Genomic DNA, 23,032 nt, shown 5'->3' with positions numbered 1-23,032 from the left:
ACAAAAATATTTTGTAATTTCTTCCACCCAGTCCGCTCAGTGACCTTGGATCTTTAGTAAATGCCAAAACTGTGGACATGGAAAATGACAGCATTGGTACTTTAGCTGTAGAAGCCTATGAAAGGAGAATCAAACGACTTGAGAGTGAAAAATCAGAACTGTCCAGGAAACTTACAGGTGAGAGAAAGTTTTTGTCTTGGAGGAGAGGGGAAGGAATGGTGGTGTTAGCAACTGGGTTTGAATGTTTTTAGTTATCAACTACTGAAGATTGAAGTTGAAAAATGTAAAATTACTAGGATGTTTGAACCATTGACCTGCCTTGACCTGCCTCTAAAAGTTTAGCCAAAGAGACATTGTCAAAGGGGCAGCTGACAGGTTGTATTTTGAACTATAAAGGTGAGAAGTCAATGTCAAAGGTTAAAGCCACATTTTTGTTACATGTGTTGCATGCAAACAAAGTATATCATATCACATTTTATTTTGGTACAAAAATGTTGAAACTACATCATTGGAAAAAAAGCAAAAAAGTTATCTGCATTATAAGATGTAAGCATTAAGCCTGAACAAAGTGATAAATTTGTGGACAGTACACATGACTAGAAACATTGGAAGATATTAATTTTGTGGGAAAGTATCAGTGTATCTTGTGTTTGTATTTAGTTTGTCAAAGCAGTCTCCTAGCAGGGTGAAATTTCAGTTGGTTTTGAACTATGCTAAGTTTCGTTTCATCACACAGGGTTAATACTTAATATTTTCTTTCACACGGGGGGTGTGGTGTACCATGCAGTTGAATATTTGTCTCTGTTCAAGTTGTTATGAACCTCTGGCTGTGTTTACCATATCTTGTTCATTATTTTCCTTTCTTGATCTTGTTCTCGGTCGTGCACAGATACCACAAGAGCTCTGCAACATCAACTGTCTACTGGCGGTGGTAGTTCAATGGAGGCACCACCGGGAGGCATAATCACCGGTTCCGGTGCAGCTGAAGCTGAAATCAGGAGACTTAGGGATGAAGTTGTTATGTTTAAGAAGAAACTCCAAGGTATGCCAAGTACTTGCATGTATGACTTAAACAGAAAGGGAAAATATGCCAGAATAAGTGTCTGCTGTCTTGTGTCAATACAGGGATTTGCTCTGCATATTTTACAAACATTCTTTAACTTATTTCATGTATTGCAAGTCAGATGTAAGAATTTGTTGTTTCAGTTCTACAGGTCAGTGTTTTCACAGGGTCACATTTTTTTCTGGCAAAGCGGGTGAAATTGATATTTTGTTTTGTTCACCGTAACAATGCAAGGTCTGGTAATTGCTCAGAGAGAAATTTCACATTTGTTTATTTTATAGATTGTAGGTTTTATGTTGTATGGTAATTTGTCAGGAGAACTGAAGGTTAAATGTTAAAATCAGTTATTTTAGTTAATTGAAAATAAGTTTGAGTAAAACTGTTAATGTATCTGAAATATGTTGGCACATTGGAAATCATTTAGTCAAGTGTTTTTATTCTTGATTTTATTTTTGTTTCACAAAAAGGAAAATGTTCATAATCTGTCAATTGAATTTCATCCTTTCAATACCATATACAGGATAAAAAATCCTCGTGGAAAGTGATGGAAAAGTCCTTGAAAATGACATTGAGTCTTTGAAAGTCCTGCAGAATTGATAACCCATCCACAGTTTCAAAAACTGGCAATATAATGTGTCGCAATATCATAAAAATGATATGTAACATGATATGTAAAAATGATATATTGTAAAACTGATATATGTAAAATGTTATTTTACACCTAAAATATCCTTGAAAATTGCTGAAAAAAGACCTTGAAAGTCCTTGAATTTTAAGTAACTTGGATTTAATGGAGCCTTCAAATGTCTGTATGAAGACCCAACTTCACTGGACAAAACAATAGTAATAAATTATCAAAAATATGGTAGTGCAAATATTAATACTGTATGGAAGATTCATTCAAGGCAAAGCAATTCTAGAGAATGATCTTCTGCATTGTGCTGTGTCACATTTCAGAGTCTCACTCGGAAGCAAAACACATGGAAAGAGATCTCAAAGAAGTACTGGCAATCAAGAAGGAATTGGAAAGCAGGGAAGGAGACAAGCTGAAGTCAGACAGTCGGATCAAATCGCTGGAGAAGGACAACAAGAGATTGAAAATGGAACGGGAAGACACACAGAGAGATTTTGAACAACTTCATGAAAGATACAAATCACAAACCAAAGAACTGAAGGAGGCACACTCACAAAGGAAATTGGCAATGCAAGAATTCACAGACATAAGTGATAGGTAAGAAATTTACTACATTGTATCTGTTTTCAACTTGAGTCCTGGAGATGATGCAGATGATTTTAAATTGTAATTATACCTTGAATTCACACTAGCTGGCTTTTGAGATATCCAAATGAAAGCTAGGCTGCAGTTGTCACAGATGCCAGATAATACTGATGCTTTGAGTTATGTTTGTTCTTTTTCATGTCAAGTTATACAAATGCAAGGTCAATAAAATGGTTACATTGATTAAGAAATGAGAAGAGAGCACTTTCTTAAAAGTCTCTGTCATTAATGCATGATTCATTGCAATAAACATAAATGCATTGTTGTTCTTTCTTCATGTTCAGGTTATCAGAATTGCGGTCGCAGAAACAGAAGTTATCTCGGCTGGTCCGTGAGAAGGAAGAAGAAGTAGAAGAAGCAATGCAGAGAGTGGATGTCATGAGACAAGACTTGAGGAGAACTGAAAAATCACGGAAAGAGGTATGGTTATGAAATCTAGCAATGGCATGTGCTGGCAAGGTTTCATGTACCTGATCTGTGATTAGGACTACATGGACAGTTTGTCGAAATGTCTGGGAGCAGGCTTTCAATTTTTGTTTGTTTAAGTGTATATGCTACAGTGATTTTGTTAAGTGTTTTGATTTTAAATCATGAGTACATAACAAAGTATCAGTTGCACATTGAGAAACGTTATGATCTTGATGCTGCCAGTAGAACTGTTAATCAACAGCGCCCTCAAACTTTCTAGAGCCAATCTTAAGGACTGTCTTTGATTCATCTATTATATTTCCCTTTCTGCAGATATCATTGTTGTTTCTTGAGTGAATTAAGAATCAACTGCAGTGCTTTTGAAGAATTGTACTCCTCATGTCCAATTTTTCATGGATAATCGTTTCTTCTGTAATTTTTTGAAACTTCCAAGCAATTCCCATTACTCGATACAGTACAGAAATGTTAAGATGACATCTGCCTTGCACTATCAGATATCACTTTGCTTTTGAAAATCTAATCAAAGCTAAAGGAATGGAACGATATTGAAGGTTTAGACAATGATATGTGTTTGATTTTGAATAACTGGTTACTGTCTTGCTAGAGTAGATAATTTCAGTTTTAAACTTGCAGAGGAAAAGTAGGATTTTACAATATCAATAGTTATGTTTTGACATTGGTTTATATCAACAGCTGCACTCTCCTAGCTACTGAAAGCATATTTAGTCTAGATAATGCAAAGTTTAATCAACAGGGAATGTTGTAGCAAGTAAACAAGTGATTTTTTCCCCTATTATCGCTCTGTAACACGGCTATCAGCACTTGGTTTTATGTGGTTTTTGATGTCTTTTGAGGTTTTGTAGTTGAGGTTTCTATAAACAGTATCATTGTTTGCAGTAACTAATAAGCTTATGGATGATTGAAAACAGACACATTCCCTGCTCATTCAACAATTCCATGACTAACCCTTGACAGCCGAATTGTGGTATGACCCCATTGATTATTGTGGTGAGGTTTTGTCCATTATAGATGAGAAATAGAAGTGGAGGGGATCATAGCTCAGACATTATAGTGTTTACAAGTATTGCCATCAACAATGGTATTAAGTTGCACCATTTATTTTGCTAATGAGTTGAAATGCGTAAGTGCAGTTTTTACATAAGCATACTCTGTGGTGTTAAACACAGTGAGTGAAATGTTGGGCATTATACGGTAGATATATCTGTGAAAGTATCCCATGTTATTGTAATACGACTCGCTGTAAGCAGTTAGTGAAATTTGTTGCATGTCAGGAAAACACTGATGCAGTCAATAGGGTTGTTCTCAATCGTGGTTATCATTGAGTCCTGTTCTTGCCCAAAGGAATCTAGTAGGAATGCCTGTTTTCGCAGACACTTCCAAAAACATTACACCAAATGGAATCTTCTGATCCAAAAGCAGGCACTGATGTAGTGACTGGTGATGGATAATGCATGGTAATGAACTCAAATAGAACTTTTGAGTAAAAGGTAGTTTTGACGACAAGTTTATTGAAACATGTCTCGTTATCATCTAAATTGAGTCCGACACTCGTGGACTGTAACCCTGTCAGAGAAGGATGATAAACTGATTGTTCTTTCTGTCCATGTTACAGTATGAAGTACAGATGGAGCAAATCATGTCTGAAGTTAGCAAAGAGAAGAAATTACGAGAACGCAGTGAACAGTATTCCAAGCAATTAGAAGATGAAAATGAAATTATGAAGGTGGGAAAAAGTTTCATTCTCAGTAACTTAAAAGTGTCATACACAGCAATAATACAGAATTTGAACAAATACTGCTACATTGTAAGCATTGGGCGAAGATGTGTCACAGATCTAATATAGGCAAAGTATTGTTAAAGTTGAAATATTTTACAATATAATACAAAGTTAAGTTCAATTTATTGTGTTCATATACAAACAGTGTACCTGCAACCCTCTTTTCTCTCCATTATTGGTGTGACAGCTCTATGTAATAAAACCTCGTCTTAGTAATGTATGGTCTTCATATATGCTTTTGGAAAGCTATTTCAAGGACTCTAAATCCATTTGGTTTTTTTTACAGAAAAGAGCCTTGGGAAGGACTCCAAGTTCAAGCGGATTGGACAAACAACAAGAAATTGCAAAGCTCAAAGCTACTATGGAAAAGAAAGATGTCATGTATGAAGAAAGTCTTGTCAAAGAGAAAACTAGGCACTCCAAGGAAATCAACGTATGTGGCATTTCAAAGTTCTTTATAGATTTTGAGTGCAAATTGTCCGACAAGGATTGCAAATGCAGGATTTTAAGATAAAATTGAATATAATATAATTGAAAGAGACTTAAAACTTCGTTCAAACTTTTGGTATGGAAACTTAAAATCATCTCCTTTCAAAATCAAGATAGAAAATTGGAGTCACCATGCACAATTTGGTATTAGAGGAACAAAGTACCCAATATATACCGACACTTGAAATTAAAAAATAGACTGTCATCCTTGTGTGAACTTCGTGGAGAAAAATTAAGTTTTCTATTTTGGCAATAAAGGAAGCCGGTGGAAACTTCGTTTACTCCATTAGTTTCAAAATGAGACCCTACAAATGGTAGACTAAAGGAGTATTGTGAAAGTTTGAGAATCCAAATGTCTGTCTCTGAGGTGTAGTCTGCCTTAAAAGTGCTGTTGAGCAAAGTCCAGGTTTCTTCAAACATATACTGTATAACTCTTGATCAACTATTGTGAAGCAAGGATGTCTTTTAAAATTTGATATGGAATGAAATTTCGTGACTGTAACAGTTTGATTCTCAACATAATTATCTGTTTTAATGATATCTGTCCAGACAAGCCTGTGATGACCTCACATATTCGAGAATCATGTGATGATGGGTTTTAATCAGAAGCCTTACAAACAGTGATGTATTGATCGGCACGTATCGCACCATTTTGTATTAATTTCTCGCAAAGTTTGCAAAAATGGTATTTGCTTTGTGAGTGCATCATTGACTTTCTGATGCATTCAAAATCTTAATTTTGGTTTTGACAGGGTCTCAGAGAGCAGTTGCAAGACAGTGAGAGTCAGATACATTCACTGAGAAAAGACTTGCATGCAACAAAAGAGAAACTGGAAAGTGCCAGGAAAGCTAGTCTCATGGAACACGATGACAAGTATTCTGATCTCAAGAGAAAGTATGAACGTGATATTATCAAAGAACAAGAAGAAAATAGGAAGTTACAAGCTGAACTTGACAGAGTAAGCATATGTAATGGAATTTTTTAACATCGTGTATGTGCTGTCTCCTACATTGAGGATGTCATAAAAGTTATGTGATATCACAAAGGTTGTTTTACCGAAACTTTATTTCATGACATGGAATTTTGAATGCTATGAAACCAACAGCCATTTTTCTTGTGCCACACAGATATAAAACTGAATGACCCATTTGCCGAGGTCTTGCTGTTCTGTTAATCTATCCTTAGAGACACTGTGTTTGAAATAGTTATGCTGATGTTCTGGATACAGAAATTCAGTGTATACATTTTCAGTATGTTTCTCCGTTACCATGCCTTCAGAGTGTTTTGTTGTAATGTGATATCATACTCTGAGTTTTTATAGAGACTGTTGATTTGACTCGCAGTTTTAGGAGTGCAGTGTTTCACAGAGTAACAGCTATAAATTGTCTTTATGGGATAACAGCAATGGATCTCTTCATCTAGACGTAATAGTACAGACAAATGCTCCTGGCTTAGTTCTATTTTAAGTATTATCCTCCAGCCAAATACAATTTTTACGGAGAAGTTATTTTCTGTTTCAACAGTTGGCTTGTACAAAAAGCGTTGTCAAAATTACAAGCTTTGATTGTTTCAATGCCTGCATCCAAATCCAAAATTGCTCATCTTCTTATGCCGGTACCTGTTTCAACAGGTTATTTTCCTAGCTATGTTGTATCACCAGTCCAGATCTCGAGCCAGCAATCAGAAGTGTGCAAGTTGCATGTACCCTGTGTTGATCTTTTATAACAAATATATTGGTCAAACCACCACAGTATTTCCTAGGCATGGATGGATTTGACATCCACAGAGAGTTGGAAACTAGCGGTCTTCAGAGGTCAGAATATACAGTGCTACTTTCAAACTGTGATGTAGCAATGAAGTACAAAAGTCCAAAAGAGGAGATTTTTGACTGACAAAATATGTATGTTTGGAATTTTCACCCTGTCCTTCCAGGCAAATTTAGAAGCAGACAGACTGATTAGATCACACAGACAAGTTGAAGAAGAAATGAGAGAACTATCAGACAAGAAGGATTCTGTCGCTCACTGGGAAGCACAAATTTCTGAAATTATTCAATGGTGAGTCTTTTTGTCTGCCACTCCTCAAAATCATTGCCCCTATACTCTGCTTTTGGAAACATCCTAGTTGAATATGCTCGCTGTATGTGAGCTATTAGATGCAGATTTGTGGCATGTGTGAACACCCCATCATATTTGTTATTGTAATATTTCAAAACTGAAAATGTATGTCACTGTTTTTGCATCGGAAGTTCTCTGAACCAAATCCTTTGTTGAATGAGGTTACAAAGATGCTCAATGAGGTAAAAATGAGGTATGAAGTAGAAAATCTGTATCCTCCACAGGGTGAGTGATGAGAAAGATGCCAGGGGATATTTACAGGCATTGGCTACAAAGATGACAGAAGAATTGGAAGGTCTTAAAGTAACTGGTATGGTTGGAGCAACCAGGGTAAGAAATCTCTCTGGTAGGGGTTTTGTAATGTGTGCTGTTTATTTAAAACATAGCATTTCCAGCACTGGAAGCCCATGTGAATGTGACAATCAATGACACTGCACTCAAATTGTAGTCATGCTCCATGCAAATATGGTGGAACATCATTAGAGTATTAAATGAAAGTGTGTAAGTTGTCAAGATTGCTGTATTTCTAGCAGTGATTTGAAACATACACCTCTCACTAACTATTTAAGTGAAATTTTTACTGGTAGACTACTTGTGTTGAAGACCTGGGTAACCTTTGCTGTATTCTTTAATTTGTTGAAATGTTGTCTTTTGGTAAGTTCGTCTGTGCTGTCAACGTTTTTTCCAACATCATTTGTGGATAAAAAATTTGTATGTATCTTGGTATGAAGTGAAAAGAGAGTGGCTTTCTGTTGCTTGATGCTGTCATTTTGGAATCACTTCAGTGTTATCCACAGCTTAGAAAAACAGAGGGCGGCCAATTTACATAACAATGCATAATTTGCATATTATTTTGTTGTGAAAATGTATTCTGTTGTGCAGTTATTAACATATGAATAGATTGCTTGAAAAACAGATGGGTGGCCCACCCCTCAAAATCCCCTTGTGGAGAACCCTGCACTTGATATTTTAAAAGTTTTTAGCTCCGCTGTCAGCGACGCGGAGCTTATCAAATAGGTTGATTTTCCGTCGTCGTCCGTCGTCGTCCGTCGTCGTCGTCGTCGTCCGTCGTCGTCCGTCAACAATTGCCTTCTCCTCTGAAACCGCAAGTCCAATTGCTTTGAAATTTTATATTCAGCTCACTTGGAGTGACCTCACTTAAGTTTGTTCAAATCGTAGTGAAATTTGCATATTTGTATTTTTGGGGCATTTTTTGGTGTTTTTGGTAAAAAAATCTTCTTCTCTGAAACTGCTTGTCTGATTGCTTTGAAATTTGATATGCAGTTTACTTAGGGTGACTTCAGACAGATTTGTTTAAATTGTGGTGAAATTTGCATATTTGTATTTTTAAGGCAATTTTTTTCATTTTTGGTAAAAAAACCTTTAAAAATCTTCTCCTTCAAAACTACCAGTCAGATAGCTTTGATATTTGGTACATATGTCCCTAGGATGATCTAATTCAGATTTGTTCAAATTGTGCAGAAATATGCAAATTTGCATTTTTAAGGCAATTTTTGTGATTTTTGGTCAAAAAATGTATTTCTCAAAAGTACTGGTCTGATAGTTTTGAAATTTGGCATACAGGTTTCTATAGATGAACTAAGTAATATATATTAAATTTCTGATGAAATCTGTAATTTTGTATTTTTGGAGCAATTTTTGCCATTTTTGGTCAAAAAATGTGTATTTCCAAAAGTACTCATCTGATAGCTTTGAAACTTGGTATACAGGTTCCTACAGATGAACTAAATGATATTTATTGAAATTATGATGAAATCTGCAATTTTGTATTTTTGGGGCAATTTTTGCCACTTTTGGTCAAAAAATGTGTATTTCCAAAACTACTCATCTGATAGCTTTGTAATTTGGTATACAGGTTCCTACAGATCACCTTAATGATATTTATTGAAATTATGATGAAATCTGCAATTTTGTAATTTTGGGGCAATTTTTGCCATTTTTGGTCAAAAATGTCTTTCTCAAAAAGTACTGGTCTGATGGCTTTGAAATTTGGTATACAGGTTTCTACAGATGAGCTTAGTAATATTTATTGAATTTCTGATGAAATCTGTAATTTTGTATTTTGGGGCAATTTTTGCCATTTTTGGTCAAAAAATGTGTATTTCCAAAACTACTCATCTGATAGCTTTGAAATTTGGTATACAGGTTTCTATAGATGAACTAAATAATATTTATTGAAAATTATGATGAAATCTGCAATTTTGAATTTTTGGTCAATTTTTCCATTTTTGGTTAAAAAATGTGTTTCTCAAAAAGTACTGTTCAACAGCTTTCAAATTTGGTATACAGGTTTCTATAGATGAACTAAATTTGATCTTTTGAAATTATGATGAAATCTGCAAATTTTATTTTTTTGGGGCGATTGTTGCCATTTTTGGTCAGAAAATTTTATTCTCCAAAAAACTACTCATCGGATAGCTTTGGTTGACATGTTCTTGGGGATGATCCAATGTGATATATTCAAAGTACAATGAAATGTTCTATTGTGTATTTTTTCAGCTATTTTAGCCACTTTTTTCTGGCCACTGCATTGAGCTATCAAAGATTTCCACCTTCTTCATCAACATGTGTCAAAAATAGTTATTGCCGATCTCTACATAAACACAGCGGAGCTATATCGGCCGCTGGGTCCGCTTGTTTAAATGATGTAGATTCCCTTGATGGCTGATATAAAATTTTTAAACATTACTAATAGAAGTAAGCGTTAGATTCTCACCAAGTTTCACTCTCTGCTTTGGTGTTATGAAATACTGTGACAGATCCAGCTTTTGTTCTTATATTTGCCAAGCTCTTGGTTTTAAAACACTCTCTCCCTGATTGATGTTGACAGGAAAAAGACTGGAAGATGCGTCGCTCTCAGAAACTGGACAAGATAGAGCTTTTGAACTTGCAGTCTAGCCTTCAGAGTGAAATCCAAGCCAAACAGTCAGTAGCTGAAGAGTTGAAGAAGGTCAAGGTCACCCTTGTAGCTGCTGAAAGGTAAATTCACCGGGCTGCAAATTTCAGTGAAATCATTACATGTAGTTGTGGAGGTGGGCTAGTTGGAAGGATAAACTACTGTGGATCAAAGGAATGGTGCATTATCTTGCACTGTTCCTGATTTCAATCCGGTGTTGTGGAGGAAGTTTCTGAAGTATCTGTTTTGTAGGAAGTTAGTCAGAATGACTTTCATGTGATATTATTTGTTTTCAACACTATTTAGGGATGGACCATTAGACCCTGGGAGGGGGGGGGTGGTCACAATGAAATTGTGAAATTTTTTTTTACTATTGTAAATTTCTGAAATTTTTTTTTCCAATTGAGATTAGCTGTGCAAATTTTTTTTTCAGAGTAAATTTCAGATTTATAATTTTTTTTAGTTCGTCGCTGTCTGAAGATAAAGAGGGCAAAGATGTGGTGCCAAGCACCACGAGCGGCCACGCAAGCAGTCACGGGGGGGGGGGGGGGGGGGGGGGGGGGGGGGGTCAGGAGAGGGGTGTCCCCCTGCTGCTGCTGGAGCTTTTGAAAAATAGAGATTAAAATGGTGTTATTTGGTGGCACTGGGGAGTATTTTTGCGGGGGGAGGTCAGGAGGGGGTGTCCCCCTCCTGCCATTGGAGCTTTTGAAAAATAGAGATTAAAATGGTGTTATTTGGTGGCACTTGGGTAGTATTTTCCGGGGGTCGGTCAGGAGGGGGTGTCCCCCTCCTGCCGTTGGAGCTTTTTAGCTCCGCTGTCAGCGACGCGGAGCTTATCAAATAGGTTGATTTTCCGTCGTCGTCCGTCGTCCGTCGTCCGTCGTCGTCGTCGTCGTCGTCGTCCGTCAACAATTGCCTTCTCCTCTGAAACCGCAAGTCCAATTGCTTTGAAATTTTATATGCGGTTCACTTAGGGTGACCTCACTTAAGTTTGTTCAAATCGTGGTGAAATTTGCATATTTGTATTTTTGGGGCATTTTTGGTGTTTTTGGTAAAAAAATATTCTTTTCTCAAACCACTTGTCCGATTGCTTTGAAATTTAATATGCAGTTTACTTATGGTGACTTCAGTCAGATTTCTTCAAATCGTGGTGAAATTTGCATATTTGTATTTTTAAGGCAATTTTGTCATTTTTGGTAAAAAAATCTTTAAAAATCTTCTTCTTCAAAACTACCGGTCAGATAGCTTTGAAATTTGGTACATATGTCCCTAGGGATGATCTATTTAAGATTTGTTCAAATTGTGAAGAAATATGCAAATTTGCATTTTTAAGGCAATTTTTGCCATTTTGGTCAAAAAATGTATTTCTCAAAAAGTACTGGTCTGATAGTTTTGAAATTTGGTATACAGGTTTCTATAGATGCACTTAGTAATATATATTGAATTTCTGATGAAATCTGTAATTTTGTATTTTTGGGCAATTTTTGCCATTTTTGGTCAAAAAATGTGTATTGCCAAAACTACTCATCTGATAGCTTTGAAATTTGGTATAGAGGTTCCTACACATGAACTAAATGATATGTATTGAAATTATGATGAAATCTGCAATTTGTATTTTTGGGGCAATTTTTGCCATTTTTGGTCAAAAATGTGTATTTCCAAAAGTACTCATCTGATAGCTTTGCAATTTAGTATACAGGTTCCTACAGATCACCTTAATGATATTTGTAGAAATTATGATGAAATCTGCGATTTTGTAATTTTGGGGCAATTTTTGCTATTTTTGGTCAAAAAACGTGTTTCTCAAAAAGTACTGGTCTGATAGCTTTGAAATTTGGTATACAGGTTCCTACAGATGAGCTAAGTAATATATATTTAATTTCTCCTGAAATCTGTAATTTTGTATTTTTGGGGCAATTTTTGCAATTTTAGGTCAAAAAATGTGTATTTCAACAACTGCTCATCTGATAGCTTTGAAATTTGGTATACAGGTTTCCATAGATGAACTACATGATATTTATTGAAATAATGATGAAATCTGCAATTTTGAATTTTGTGGCAATTTTTCCCATTTTTGGTCAAAATATGTGTTTCTCAAAAAGTACTGGTCTAACAGCTTTGAAATTTGGTATACAGGTTTCTATAGATGAACTCAATTTGATCTTTTGAAATTATGATGAAATCTGCAATTTTTATTTTGGGGGGGCAATTGTTGCCATTTTGGTCAGAAAATTTTATTCTCAAAACACTACTCATCAGATAGCTTTGGTTGACATGTTCCTAGGGATGATCCGATGTGATATATTCAAAGTATGATGAAATCTTCAATGTGTATTTTTGCAGCTTATTTTAGCCACTTTTTTCTGGCCACTGCATTGAGCTATCAAAGATTTCCTCCTTCTTCATCAACATGTGTCAAAAATAGTTATTCTCTACATAAACACAGCGGAGCTATATCGGCCGCTAGGTCGCTTGTGAAAAATAGAGATTAAAATGGTGTTATTGGTGGCACTTGGGGAGTATTTTTATCGGGGGGAGGTCAGGAGGGAGTGTCCCCCCTCCTGCTGTTGGAGCTTTGAAAAATAGAGATAAAAATGGTGTTATTTGGTGGCACTTTGGGAGCATTTTTTCTGATTACACATTTTCCTCTGAAACATGGTCTTCTTGCTCCTCAGTAGCTTCCTATAGTTTTGAAAATTGACTATTTTTTCCTGGCTTCCCTTTCTACTGCGTGGTGAAATGCCTACATTCACCCCACCAAACATCATGCATATCTCATGATTTACAATTGATTTTGACAAGCTGACAAGCTAAAATAAGCTAAATAATATAGTTAAATTTGCATATTTGTGTTTTTAGAGCAATTGTTGCCCTTTTTTGATCAAAACATCTATTTCTCTGTAGCAGCATGTCCAAATTGATTGAATGTGTATAGATGTGTTGAAATTTCAATATTTGTCTTTTTAGGGCAATTTATGCCATTCATGGTCAAAAATCTGTATTCTCTGAAAGGGCTTGTCCAATTTCTTTGAAATTTGCTACACAAAAACGATTATTCATGCTGATTTATTCAGTATTTGCTATCGAGAAACTTTCAAAGTTCAACCCTTTGTGTGTGTTTTGTGTTGGGATTTGTTGGATAGATGGCATTCTACGTAGTGTATTGTTGAATGTTAAAACATGTGTTGCTGTTGTTTTTTGAGGCTGTTTTTTGAGAAAAAAGAATTGAAAATGTCTTTTTAAAAGCAAAATAATACATAATGACTTGATATGTTGTTTTATCATTATTGACGTGTTTCTACTTGTTCACCCATTCTTGCATTCATCATTGCAATAAAATGCTGTGAAAAAAATGAAACTGATGTGGCCTGCATCTGTTTACCTTGATCTTAAAAGGCAAATACAACTTTCTGTCTTGACAACCATACCATAGTTTCAATGTTTTACCTAGTGTACCTGCTTGGTTTGTACGCAGGAAACAAGTAGAAAACAGGCTCTATAATTTCATAATTTTCAAGTGATCAGAATACAAAAGTCCTGAAAAGATTAGATAATCACAACTTCCAGTATAAGGGATACAGTCACTCTAAATGTATAAATTAAAATTAAAAATGTGCCGGGAGGATGTACTAAAAAATACAGAAATTGCTTTCTGTCCGTAAAATTTAAAAAAAATTCAACATTTTAAAGACTTTTGCAGATTTTTTTTTTACGCCTTTGTCTTCTTATTTATTTTATTTTTTATTTGCAAACTAGTTTGAAGATTTTTTTTTTCCTAACTTTCTGCTCTGAAATTTTTTTTTTCTGTTTTTGACCACCCCCCCCAAGATCTAATGGTCCGTCCCTAGTATTTCCCTTTTCCATTTGTGATATTTGATATATAAAATGCATACCCCTTGGCATGGGCAGTGTCAACTCATTGACTTTCCTATACACCAAGATTTTTACATTCTTGTTAAGGAGTAAAACAATGCGTTGATACAGTAAACTTATTTTTAGCTCGTAGTTGTCCATCTCTTTTGAATGAATTGCATCTTTTTTTCATGTCAACAGCAAACTTGTCGCCACTGAAAGTCGCAACAGAGAATATGAATCAGAAATTGAAAAATTAAAGCAGGAGATTGCTGAACTTAATAGGAAAGTGGATGCAGAATGTAAGTCATCCTCTGTACTGTTAGTTGTCTTGTTAGTTTTTTTTACGGAAACATGTAATTCGTGTATGTATCAGATGTTTTCAATGAGAAAAGAGGGAAAGAAAGTCACCATGCTGTGTTATTGTTGTACTTCTTATGACCAGATGGCATGCTATGACTATAGATTATTATCTTGGTCGATTGTCTACAAAATTAGATAGAGACTTGATTTCATCATGTCCAGTGATTTCATTGTGTCCAGTGCATGTATGTGTAGTTCCATTGGAAGTCTATTGTTGATTATCAGCATTCAACCTGACAAGATTGTTGCATACAGCTGCTAAAAGTAGAAAGAAGGTGAAAAACAGAAAAACTACCCCAGCACATAGGAATGATATGTGATGATTTGAAATGTTTAGGTATGTGGAATCAAGGGGATTGTGAAGTTTGATTTGAATAGATGAAGTGATGTCGATTTGGTTTTGTCTTTGCAGCTCCTACCAGACCAAATTCACAGATGTCCTACATGGACTCATTCTTGATTAATGAACCATCAAGGTCCATGGAGTTTGCTGAGGTAAGTAACAAAGATGAAGAGTCTAGTCATCTGTCCAACTATGTCCACAGTTAATCCCATGTCTATAAGTAAAAACATTGTAAAAATTCAAAGACAGTATGACGAGAGCATTCATAGCCAATCACTAAATGTTGCCAGCACATTTCATTCATTCATACATTCATTCACCCATATTCCTGGTTCTCGCCTATGGTATTCAAAAAAAGAAAATCAGTTCATATGTGCTGCTCATCCAAAGTGCTTAACATCTATTCTTCAATATGAGGTGATCATGCGTGCATTGGTGGGGGGATACCACTCTGTGGCATCATAGTACAGCTGGGAAAATATGCGCATGTCTCCAACATGCAACTATATAACACATCATTATCTTAGATTTTTCTTACAGATTTTTCTCTGAAAAAGCGGAGCCTGCGGACATTCCAATTTTGTTTTCACACGCTGATGTTATCTTGTCACACAACAACTACGCCGCTTAAGCTCTGTCTCATTGATTTGCTGTTCTTTTGTTTTTTCTCTCCTTTCGTCCTCCTGTTTCCAGAGCTTTATGCAAACAACATTTAACTTTGAGGTAATTCCCCTAGTGGATATTTCAGTTCCTTTTTATTTTTCAGTAGAAACCCCCATTTTGTAGTGAAATAGAGATGCGTATATGCTTTTGTTTGAAACGTCACATGCCATTTTGCGTGTTATCCATGCTTTCTCACAACTACAGATAAATTATTCATCGGTACAAACCAAATGCAGATAAATATCCTTTTGTGTTGATGGCCAGATGACCACATTGTTCAGTGATTGATATTTGTGATTTCACAAGATATGTATGTCCAAGCAAATGATGTGGTATGGTTTCAATGTTATTGATAAAAGTTCGGATTAATACCATGTAAAATGTAAAGAGTTACAATAAGCACCACATGTGATGTATCAGTTATATATGCCGTTGTCTCTGTATATGTTACTTTTCCGTTGACTCAATATGAAACAAGCGTATTTGTTCATGACAATCTACAATGTCACAGTTGTTGAAACCAATGCAAAAAAATTGGAGCACTTGAGTTACAGTACTTACCAGCTAAATTCTGATATTTACACCCCAGACTTGTCCAGCCTCTCCTCATATATATTAGACAGTTTGAATTTCTACAGTACTTTGCTAATCAGCAGATAGCAACAATGCATTATTATTTGCCATTAAAGCTGTTATCTCAATAATGAGCCATAATTGTTGATGCACTCAAGCAGAGGTGTAATCAGTTCTCCAATTGTTGAAAATGAACAAAATGAATCGTGTGCTGTACTTTGTAGGGCTGTCCAATCATCATACATACCCATCTATCCCTGGCTGAGTATAGCTTTGACCAATTCTACCATAGTGTGCATACACAGACTGTCCCAGTGCCTGTTCAACATCCATTCAGATCCAACAATATATACTCCTTTCCAGTATTCCCACACTTTCACTAACCAATCAAATTCATGATATAGTTCACCCTTTGTTTAAATGATGACTGCCAGCTAACAGTGACCAATCAGATACCCTGTAACAAGTACTCACCTTTTCTAATGCCTGTCCACTATAAACCAAACCTTGCATGACAGTGCAGAAAGCATTCTCACCAAGTGCACTGAGACTCATGAACTACAACAGACACTGTGGTTTGCATTTCACAGAGTGACGATGAGGAGGACATGGACGGGGAAGAACAGAAACCAAGAGATGAAAAACAGGTTGACGTGTGGTACGAGGAACCCAGACCAACACCACCTAGAAAAGAATCAATAGGTAGTGAAGAAGATGAAATCAAGAAGAAGGTAATCTGTTCTTTGTCAGTCATGAAATGTCTTGCAAAATAGTAATATGTGTATTTTGATTTCCTACAAAAAAAATATTGCAGTTTACTGTATAGACAGTGAGGATGTCATAAATTTCAATTTGTGTAACGTACGTGATGTGTACAATACTCATTCAATGTTTTACTGCTCCTCTGATTTTCATTATTTGTCTTGATTAGAGTTTACCAAAAAGGTGATTGTATTGTAAACATTTCTTGAGGTAGTATCTAACCCCCAAAATACTTTGTCATTGACAGAGATACCTTGTGTGTACATTTTTTGTTTATTTTACATTCCAAGTAGCAAACAGCAACATTTGGTGTTGCATAATTCAGGACGTGCAAAATTTGTGTGATTGAGTACCATTATAAATGGTGGGTGGCAGAAGTCCATACGTCAGTTCCAAACATAAATCTGTTGTTGTGTGCACCTATGAGTGTCAGTGATTTGCACTATGTGTACACAAGGCTATAGAGATTATCAAAATTGGCCATTTTATGGTTAACACAAAACCAAAAGTCTTAAGACCGAGAGAAGCCAAAGCAAATAAACTCTCTCTTAACAAAATTTTCTTGTAAAAATGTTACAACATGAAAAAGTGCATAATATTTTGGATGTCATTGTAAAATTCAGTTTTAGGTGCAAATAGGACAGGCTATGTGAGGAAAGACTATGTCTATTGAAATGAAAAGAATGACTGTATTGTGTTGTGAGAAAGCTAATACATGTATAACATTTTTCCTATACTACAGCTGCCGCCGCCACCACCACCGCCAGTACAACATGTATACCCAGCACACAAACCAACCTTTGTACAGCCTAAACCTAAAGCACATCAGTTTGTGGTCAGGACGTTTGGTACACCTGTGAAATGTAATCACTGTACGTCACTCATGACAGGACAAGTTAGGCAAGGAACGGTGTGTGAAGGTAGGAAGTTGACTAATTTCACTAGTGTTGTAATATTCAGGAGAAATAGAATACGGTCTGGTTGAAAGCTGCAATACACTCACACAAGAGTATTTGGAGATCTGTTTGAATGTATTTGGTTAGAGTGTAGGTTTTCTACAGTCTGCAGTTTATAACTTGCACATGTTCCATCAACACATCAAAACTGATATTCTCTATCAAGATTTCATGGCAGATAAACATGCATTTTAGAAGAATTTCAATATTAGAATCCTATAATGATTAGGGCATGTCTGTCATATCACAGGGAAAGTACTTATTAGATTACAATTTCAATGGATAACAAAAGGCTATAACACTCCACAATCTTCTTATAGACTTAAACAAACTTGATCCCGGGGATCAAGTCATTGGCCTTTAATGTTGCCTGATCAAAGTCTTTATGTGGATATTTTTCTCTCTACAGTGTGCCATTTTGCCTGTCATGTAGCCTGTGCTGAGAAAGCTCCACCAGTGTGTCCAATACCAGCAGATCAAAGTAAGTTCCTCATTTTCTGTCCTCCTTGAAAGCAACTCCTCTGTATTTGTTTGGCTGCTTCATGTAGAGTTATTTTAGAATTTAAATATTCTTGTGAATCTGGCAGTGGAGGACTAACATCAAACAAGTGATAGCAAAGTGAAATTCTATATGTACCTTACCAAAGAAATGGGCAAATAAACATATGGATGTAGATAGGTAATTTTAAATTTTCCAGAACAAAACAGTTTGTGAGAAGACTTTTGTTGTTTCTTGTTTCAGCTAAGAGGCCGTTAGGTATAGATCCCACACGTGGCATTGGCACTGCCTATGAAGGGTTCCTGAAAATTCCTAAACCTGGTGGAGTCAGGAAAGGATGGACCAGACAATTTGCAGTTGTTTGTGATTTCAAACTTTTCCTTTATGAGACGCCAGAGGGGAAGAACGCACAACCAACAACCTTTCTTTCACATGTCATTGATATGCGGTAAGTCTGTTTGAAGAGAGGGTGCCTTGTTTGTTATGGTGACGTAGAAGATATATTTGTTGGAGGAGAGAGTTATCTTCACCCCCTCACACCCCCCCTGCTTTTGTATTGATCCAACTAACTTAAATAATAGGGTTATATCGATGTCAGGTTTTTAACGGTTTAATGCCAGTTAACACATGAATGCAAGTAAAGTTCAATTTGTAAACTCTTTTTCTAGCACTTGGCCAACATTCAGTAACTTTGTGAACATTCCTGTTCTGATTTTCTGCTAGATTTTTACGCATCAAATTGCTCACCTCTTTTTCTAACTTTATAACAATCTGGTCCATGAAACATCACTTTTAAACTACAATGTTTTGATCTTTTAACAAGTAAATTTCGGTAATGAATACATTTCCAGTGCTGTCAATTTACTTTTTCATTACCTTGAACTTTCTGATAGTGAATTGTATTTGTCTTTTCAGGGACGAGGACTTTGGAGTTAGTTCTGTATTAGCATCAGATGTTATACATGCCAATAAGAACCATATTCCTTGTATATTTAGGGTGAGTATCATGTTGGTGATGACAATGTCATGATAATCACATATACAGTGACACTGCATATTGCAGACTTCCCTACTGCAATTTCCTAGAGCCTATACAGGAAGACTGAAGATTACTGACACACCTTTGGTTGCAAACTGCAACAGATTTCTTAGGGGCTCTAGATAATGAGTGATGGTATGAGTGGACTCCCTAGGTTACTAACAATTCAAACAAAATTTCTCTGTGTCCACTAATCTTCAGTCTTGCTGCTTATAGTTATACTAGAGTGCATCTATGACTACACACATATGTTTTGATCATGTGTCACGCAATAGTCATGCTGTCAGTATACAATGGTAGGCACTTAGAAAATAGAGCCTTTCTGAAATTCATTTTGGGTGTATTTCTAAAATAAACTTCAAACCATTCTCCTTCAAAAGTTGGGATGGGTCTTTATACAGAAGATGGAAGAATGATATCAGTAACCTGTTTATCTCACGCTCAGAAAAGTATTTGATGTTATTTACGAGAATCACCCCATTTTGTACTGAACATCTCCTCAAGAAAGAAGGAATACGTTGATTTTCATGAAGTGACATTGTTTAAACCTAAAATTGTCTTAGATGACAAAAATGACAGAATATGATTTGAATTAGTGAATCAAAGAATGGAAAGACCTGAAGTACAAAAATATTTCTGAGCATCTCCCCAATTAATGACTGTTTTCCTTTGTGATTTGATTATTATGTCACATGAAATTGGTGTTTGATTCTTGCAGGTAACAGCGTCTCAGCTGAATCCCCCTGGTCTGAGAGCTCAGATACTGCTTCTTGCAGACAGTGAACAGGATAGAATCAAGTGGGTTGGTGCTCTCACAGAGTTACGCAAAGTACTTGTGAAAAATAAGCTTCCAGATAGGTCTGTGTACAGGGCAAAGGAGGTCTATGACAGCTCATTGCCACTAATTAGGGTAGCCCAGTGTGCCGCCATTGTAGGTGAGTCAATTCTTTCATGAATCTTGCATCATGAAAATGTACTGTATATCTGAATGCAAAGATGCTATCATCTACTCAAGTTATTGCACAATGTAGAATTTCACTGCAGATTTAATTGTATTCAAGCATGGCATGCGTCTCATTTATAAGAATGCCAGAGAGAGGTTCCTTGGATCATACATTACTGTGCCTCTTTCCCAGAATGAGGGAAAACAATGTCTTTCTTTAAAGGGCCAGTAATGCTAATTTTTAATTATTTTTTTCACTATTTTTGTTTTCAATATCAACCATAATTTCTTGTTCTACTCCCCAGTGCATATTTATATACACAGTGTTCATCTTGTTCAATCATATATTGCAAACTCCTTTTGCTCTAATTATGTTGCTGTGAAAACCTGAAATTCAAATAGTATCATGTCTGTGAATAACGTTGAAATTGTCTCTGTGTCTCTGCTGCTTCCACACACAGATCCTGACCGGTTTCTGCTCGGTACAGATGAAGGTATGTTTGGTATAGATTTAGCAAAGGATGAAATTCTGCGCGTTGGAGATGGCAAGAAAGCCTACCAGATTGAAGTCCTTCACGATGAACAGTTGGTAGTGGTTATTTCAGGTATGTCCTCAGTTTTATCCTTCTGTCGATGTGTGCTTTCACATGCAATTTCATTCTCAAATGACACCAAAACATTGCTGTTACTTGTCACCACTAGAGGGCAGTATTATGTCTAGCAAGTGATAATCTACATTGTTACTCAGTGGCACTGTAGTTCTGGCGTAAAATATGAAAGAAAAGCCACTGGATTTGTTTGTGCTACAAATTGAGCAGTATTTGGGGGAAACCCAAAATCTGTTGTATTTTCAGTGACTGACTTCAGAAACATTGCACTTTTCAGGTAAAGGAAGACACGTCAGGTTGTTCTCAATGACAGCACTCGAAGGCTACGAAATGGAAGGGATCAAACTGCAGGAAACAAAAGGATGCACATTGTTTGCCATCGGCACAGTACGACAGGGATCAACCACGTGCATATGCGCCGCTGTCAAAAGACACGTTTTTGTCTATGAACTTAATCGTACTAAGATTAGACACAGGAAAATCAAGGATATAGCACTGCCAAATAATGCCCAGTGGCTAGGTGTGTTTGGTGGACGGCTTATCGCTGGATTCATGTCTGGCTATGGAATCTTTTCCATTCAAGGAGAGGGATATCCGCATCCACTGATCAGTGCAGAAGATCCATCCTTCAAGTTCATTTGTACAAGTCCAGTGGAAGCCATGTGTGCTGTAGAAGTCAATGCCAAGGAATTCCTCCTCTGTTTCTCAAGTAAGTGTGACAACTGTAAATAGCAGATTTGGATTGTGGGTAGGGTTTTAATGGCAAGATAACAACGGAAGGAAAAATTTAGTGAAATGATTTTTTAATGAACTTTACATCTGTAAAGCAATGTGTGTATCCTGTATATGGTGTTTGTTATTAAAGTGAGACAATATTGTGTTTCTGTAAATGATACTCAGAGATTGTTAGATTGTTGTTATGATCTGCACAAGGCAAAGGAAAATATCGACTACTAGTAACTTCACAATCGAGAGTAATCACTGACATTTTGTATTTGCAAAGTTACTCTATTGCTGTAGTAATGAAAGTACGGCAATTGGTGAAATGTTTTTATGCTGTAGTTGTGAAAGTCATGTTACTTGACAAAAAACACAAATGTAAAAATGCCAAAGTTGTCATTTAAAAAGAACTTCCATCTCAGTTACACATGATTTGAAATACATCAAGCTGGGTTACTGTAGAACATTTTGATATACCTGTACTCGGTCAACAAGACTTGACTCCTTTCACAAAGATATCACTTCTTGTCTATTTCAGCGGTTGGTGTGTACGCAGACATTCAGGGTAGGAGGTCTAGACATCAAGAGCTGATGTGGCCCTCACCTCCTTCACATATATGTAAGTGTCAAATTTATTTTTCCATCCACCAACGGTATATACGTTGTTAGTTGAAGTGCCACTTGGTTGACTTCTGCTGTCATGTGATATGAATTCTTACTGGAAAGATGTCAGCTGACGGTTTTCTTTCTGTTTCAGACTTAACTATAAGATTTGATGATGTCTCTTTGTTGACATTGGACTCTGACTGGATTAGAGCACTGTCTTTGCTGTGCAAATTGCACAAATTGCACATTTCAAGAAATCTGTGGATATGCACAAAAGCTGCACATATCAGTGTTCACTGAGTCAATGGGCTGAAACTCGTGTGAAGTTGTTTCTAACGTCTATCACAGCAACATCAGAAAGAACCTAAACTTGACTGCCAATAGTTCCCACATTTCATTGTCAATTACCTGAGATTAACATTTTGTACAGTAACAATTGATAGAACAGAACACAATTATATTGAGCATATTTGCCTCACCTCAACAATAGCAGAACAAGATTACTTGTTGTGAGTTAATGCTGAAATCTCGCCGCTCATTTTGAAGGTTTTAAAAAACTGTTCCTCGTTGCCTAAACCCTGAGAAAACACTGACCCTGTGTTTGGGTAATCTAGGAAAACGAAATATGAGAAGGGAGGTCGTAAATTTATTTCTTCAGTTTTGGTCGTCTGAGGTCACAGGTCAAATGAGGTGACAATGCATTCCCAGCTGTCATGACGTCATGTCACTCTCAGGTCCTGTGAGGTCATTAGAGGTTATGGTGTATTCTTGGCTCTGAGAGGAAAAGTTGCTCTTTTTGAAACAGAGAATCTTTCATAGAAAGGATAATTTTACTACAGTCTGTTGATATAATGCACTACAAGTGAAATTGTTAACAATGTGAAAACTGGATGCTGTTATAACAGCATTTTTTTTGTTAGCAACTGTTGAATGAGCACTTCAACACAAACCATTTTACTTGTATTGATATGTTGTTCCTGGAGAAACAATAAGACAAGTGAGAAAATAGGAC

At 36.2% G+C, this 23,032-nt stretch overlaps 1 protein-coding gene across 5 annotated transcripts in view; it reads left to right on the top strand.

The window, feature by feature from the left end:
- The window catches only part of LOC139149029 (serine/threonine-protein kinase MRCK alpha-like), a 66,078-nt gene that overhangs the window by 35,735 nt on the left and 7,311 nt on the right, over positions 1-23,032 (top strand). For 3 of the 5 annotated variants that reach the window (XR_011556068.1, XM_070720523.1, XM_070720525.1), the window contains exons 10-31: positions 32-177; positions 890-1,042; positions 2,021-2,294; positions 2,627-2,762; positions 4,405-4,515; positions 4,856-5,002; positions 5,811-6,017; positions 6,992-7,116; positions 7,401-7,506; positions 10,028-10,176; positions 14,147-14,247; positions 14,721-14,803; positions 15,345-15,374; positions 16,478-16,618; positions 17,392-17,569; positions 18,015-18,086; positions 18,348-18,552; positions 19,020-19,101; positions 19,862-20,078; positions 20,548-20,691; positions 20,972-21,403; positions 21,953-22,033. Coding sequence is in view for 4 of the 5 variants with exons in the window: in XM_070720523.1 (XP_070576624.1) it covers positions 32-177; positions 890-1,042; positions 2,021-2,294; positions 2,627-2,762; positions 4,405-4,515; positions 4,856-5,002; positions 5,811-6,017; positions 6,992-7,116; positions 7,401-7,506; positions 10,028-10,176; positions 14,147-14,247; positions 14,721-14,803; positions 15,345-15,374; positions 16,478-16,618; positions 17,392-17,569; positions 18,015-18,086; positions 18,348-18,552; positions 19,020-19,101; positions 19,862-20,078; positions 20,548-20,691; positions 20,972-21,403; positions 21,953-22,033 (3,320 nt within the window). In the remaining variant the exon portion in view is untranslated. The remainder of the gene's footprint in view (positions 1-31; positions 178-889; positions 1,043-2,020; positions 2,295-2,626; positions 2,763-4,404; positions 4,516-4,855; positions 5,003-5,810; positions 6,018-6,991; positions 7,117-7,400; positions 7,507-10,027; positions 10,177-14,146; positions 14,248-14,720; positions 14,804-15,344; positions 15,375-16,477; positions 16,619-17,391; positions 17,570-18,014; positions 18,087-18,347; positions 18,553-19,019; positions 19,102-19,861; positions 20,079-20,547; positions 20,692-20,971; positions 21,404-21,952; positions 22,034-23,032) is intronic. The other 2 variants (XM_070720526.1, XM_070720524.1) reach the window with 1 other exon arrangement.

Source organism: Ptychodera flava, chromosome 14 (genome assembly GCF_041260155.1).
Source record: "Ptychodera flava strain L36383 chromosome 14, AS_Pfla_20210202, whole genome shotgun sequence".
Lineage (NCBI taxonomy): Eukaryota > Metazoa > Hemichordata > Enteropneusta > Ptychoderidae > Ptychodera > Ptychodera flava.
This window is presented reverse-complemented; position numbering and strand designations above follow the sequence as displayed.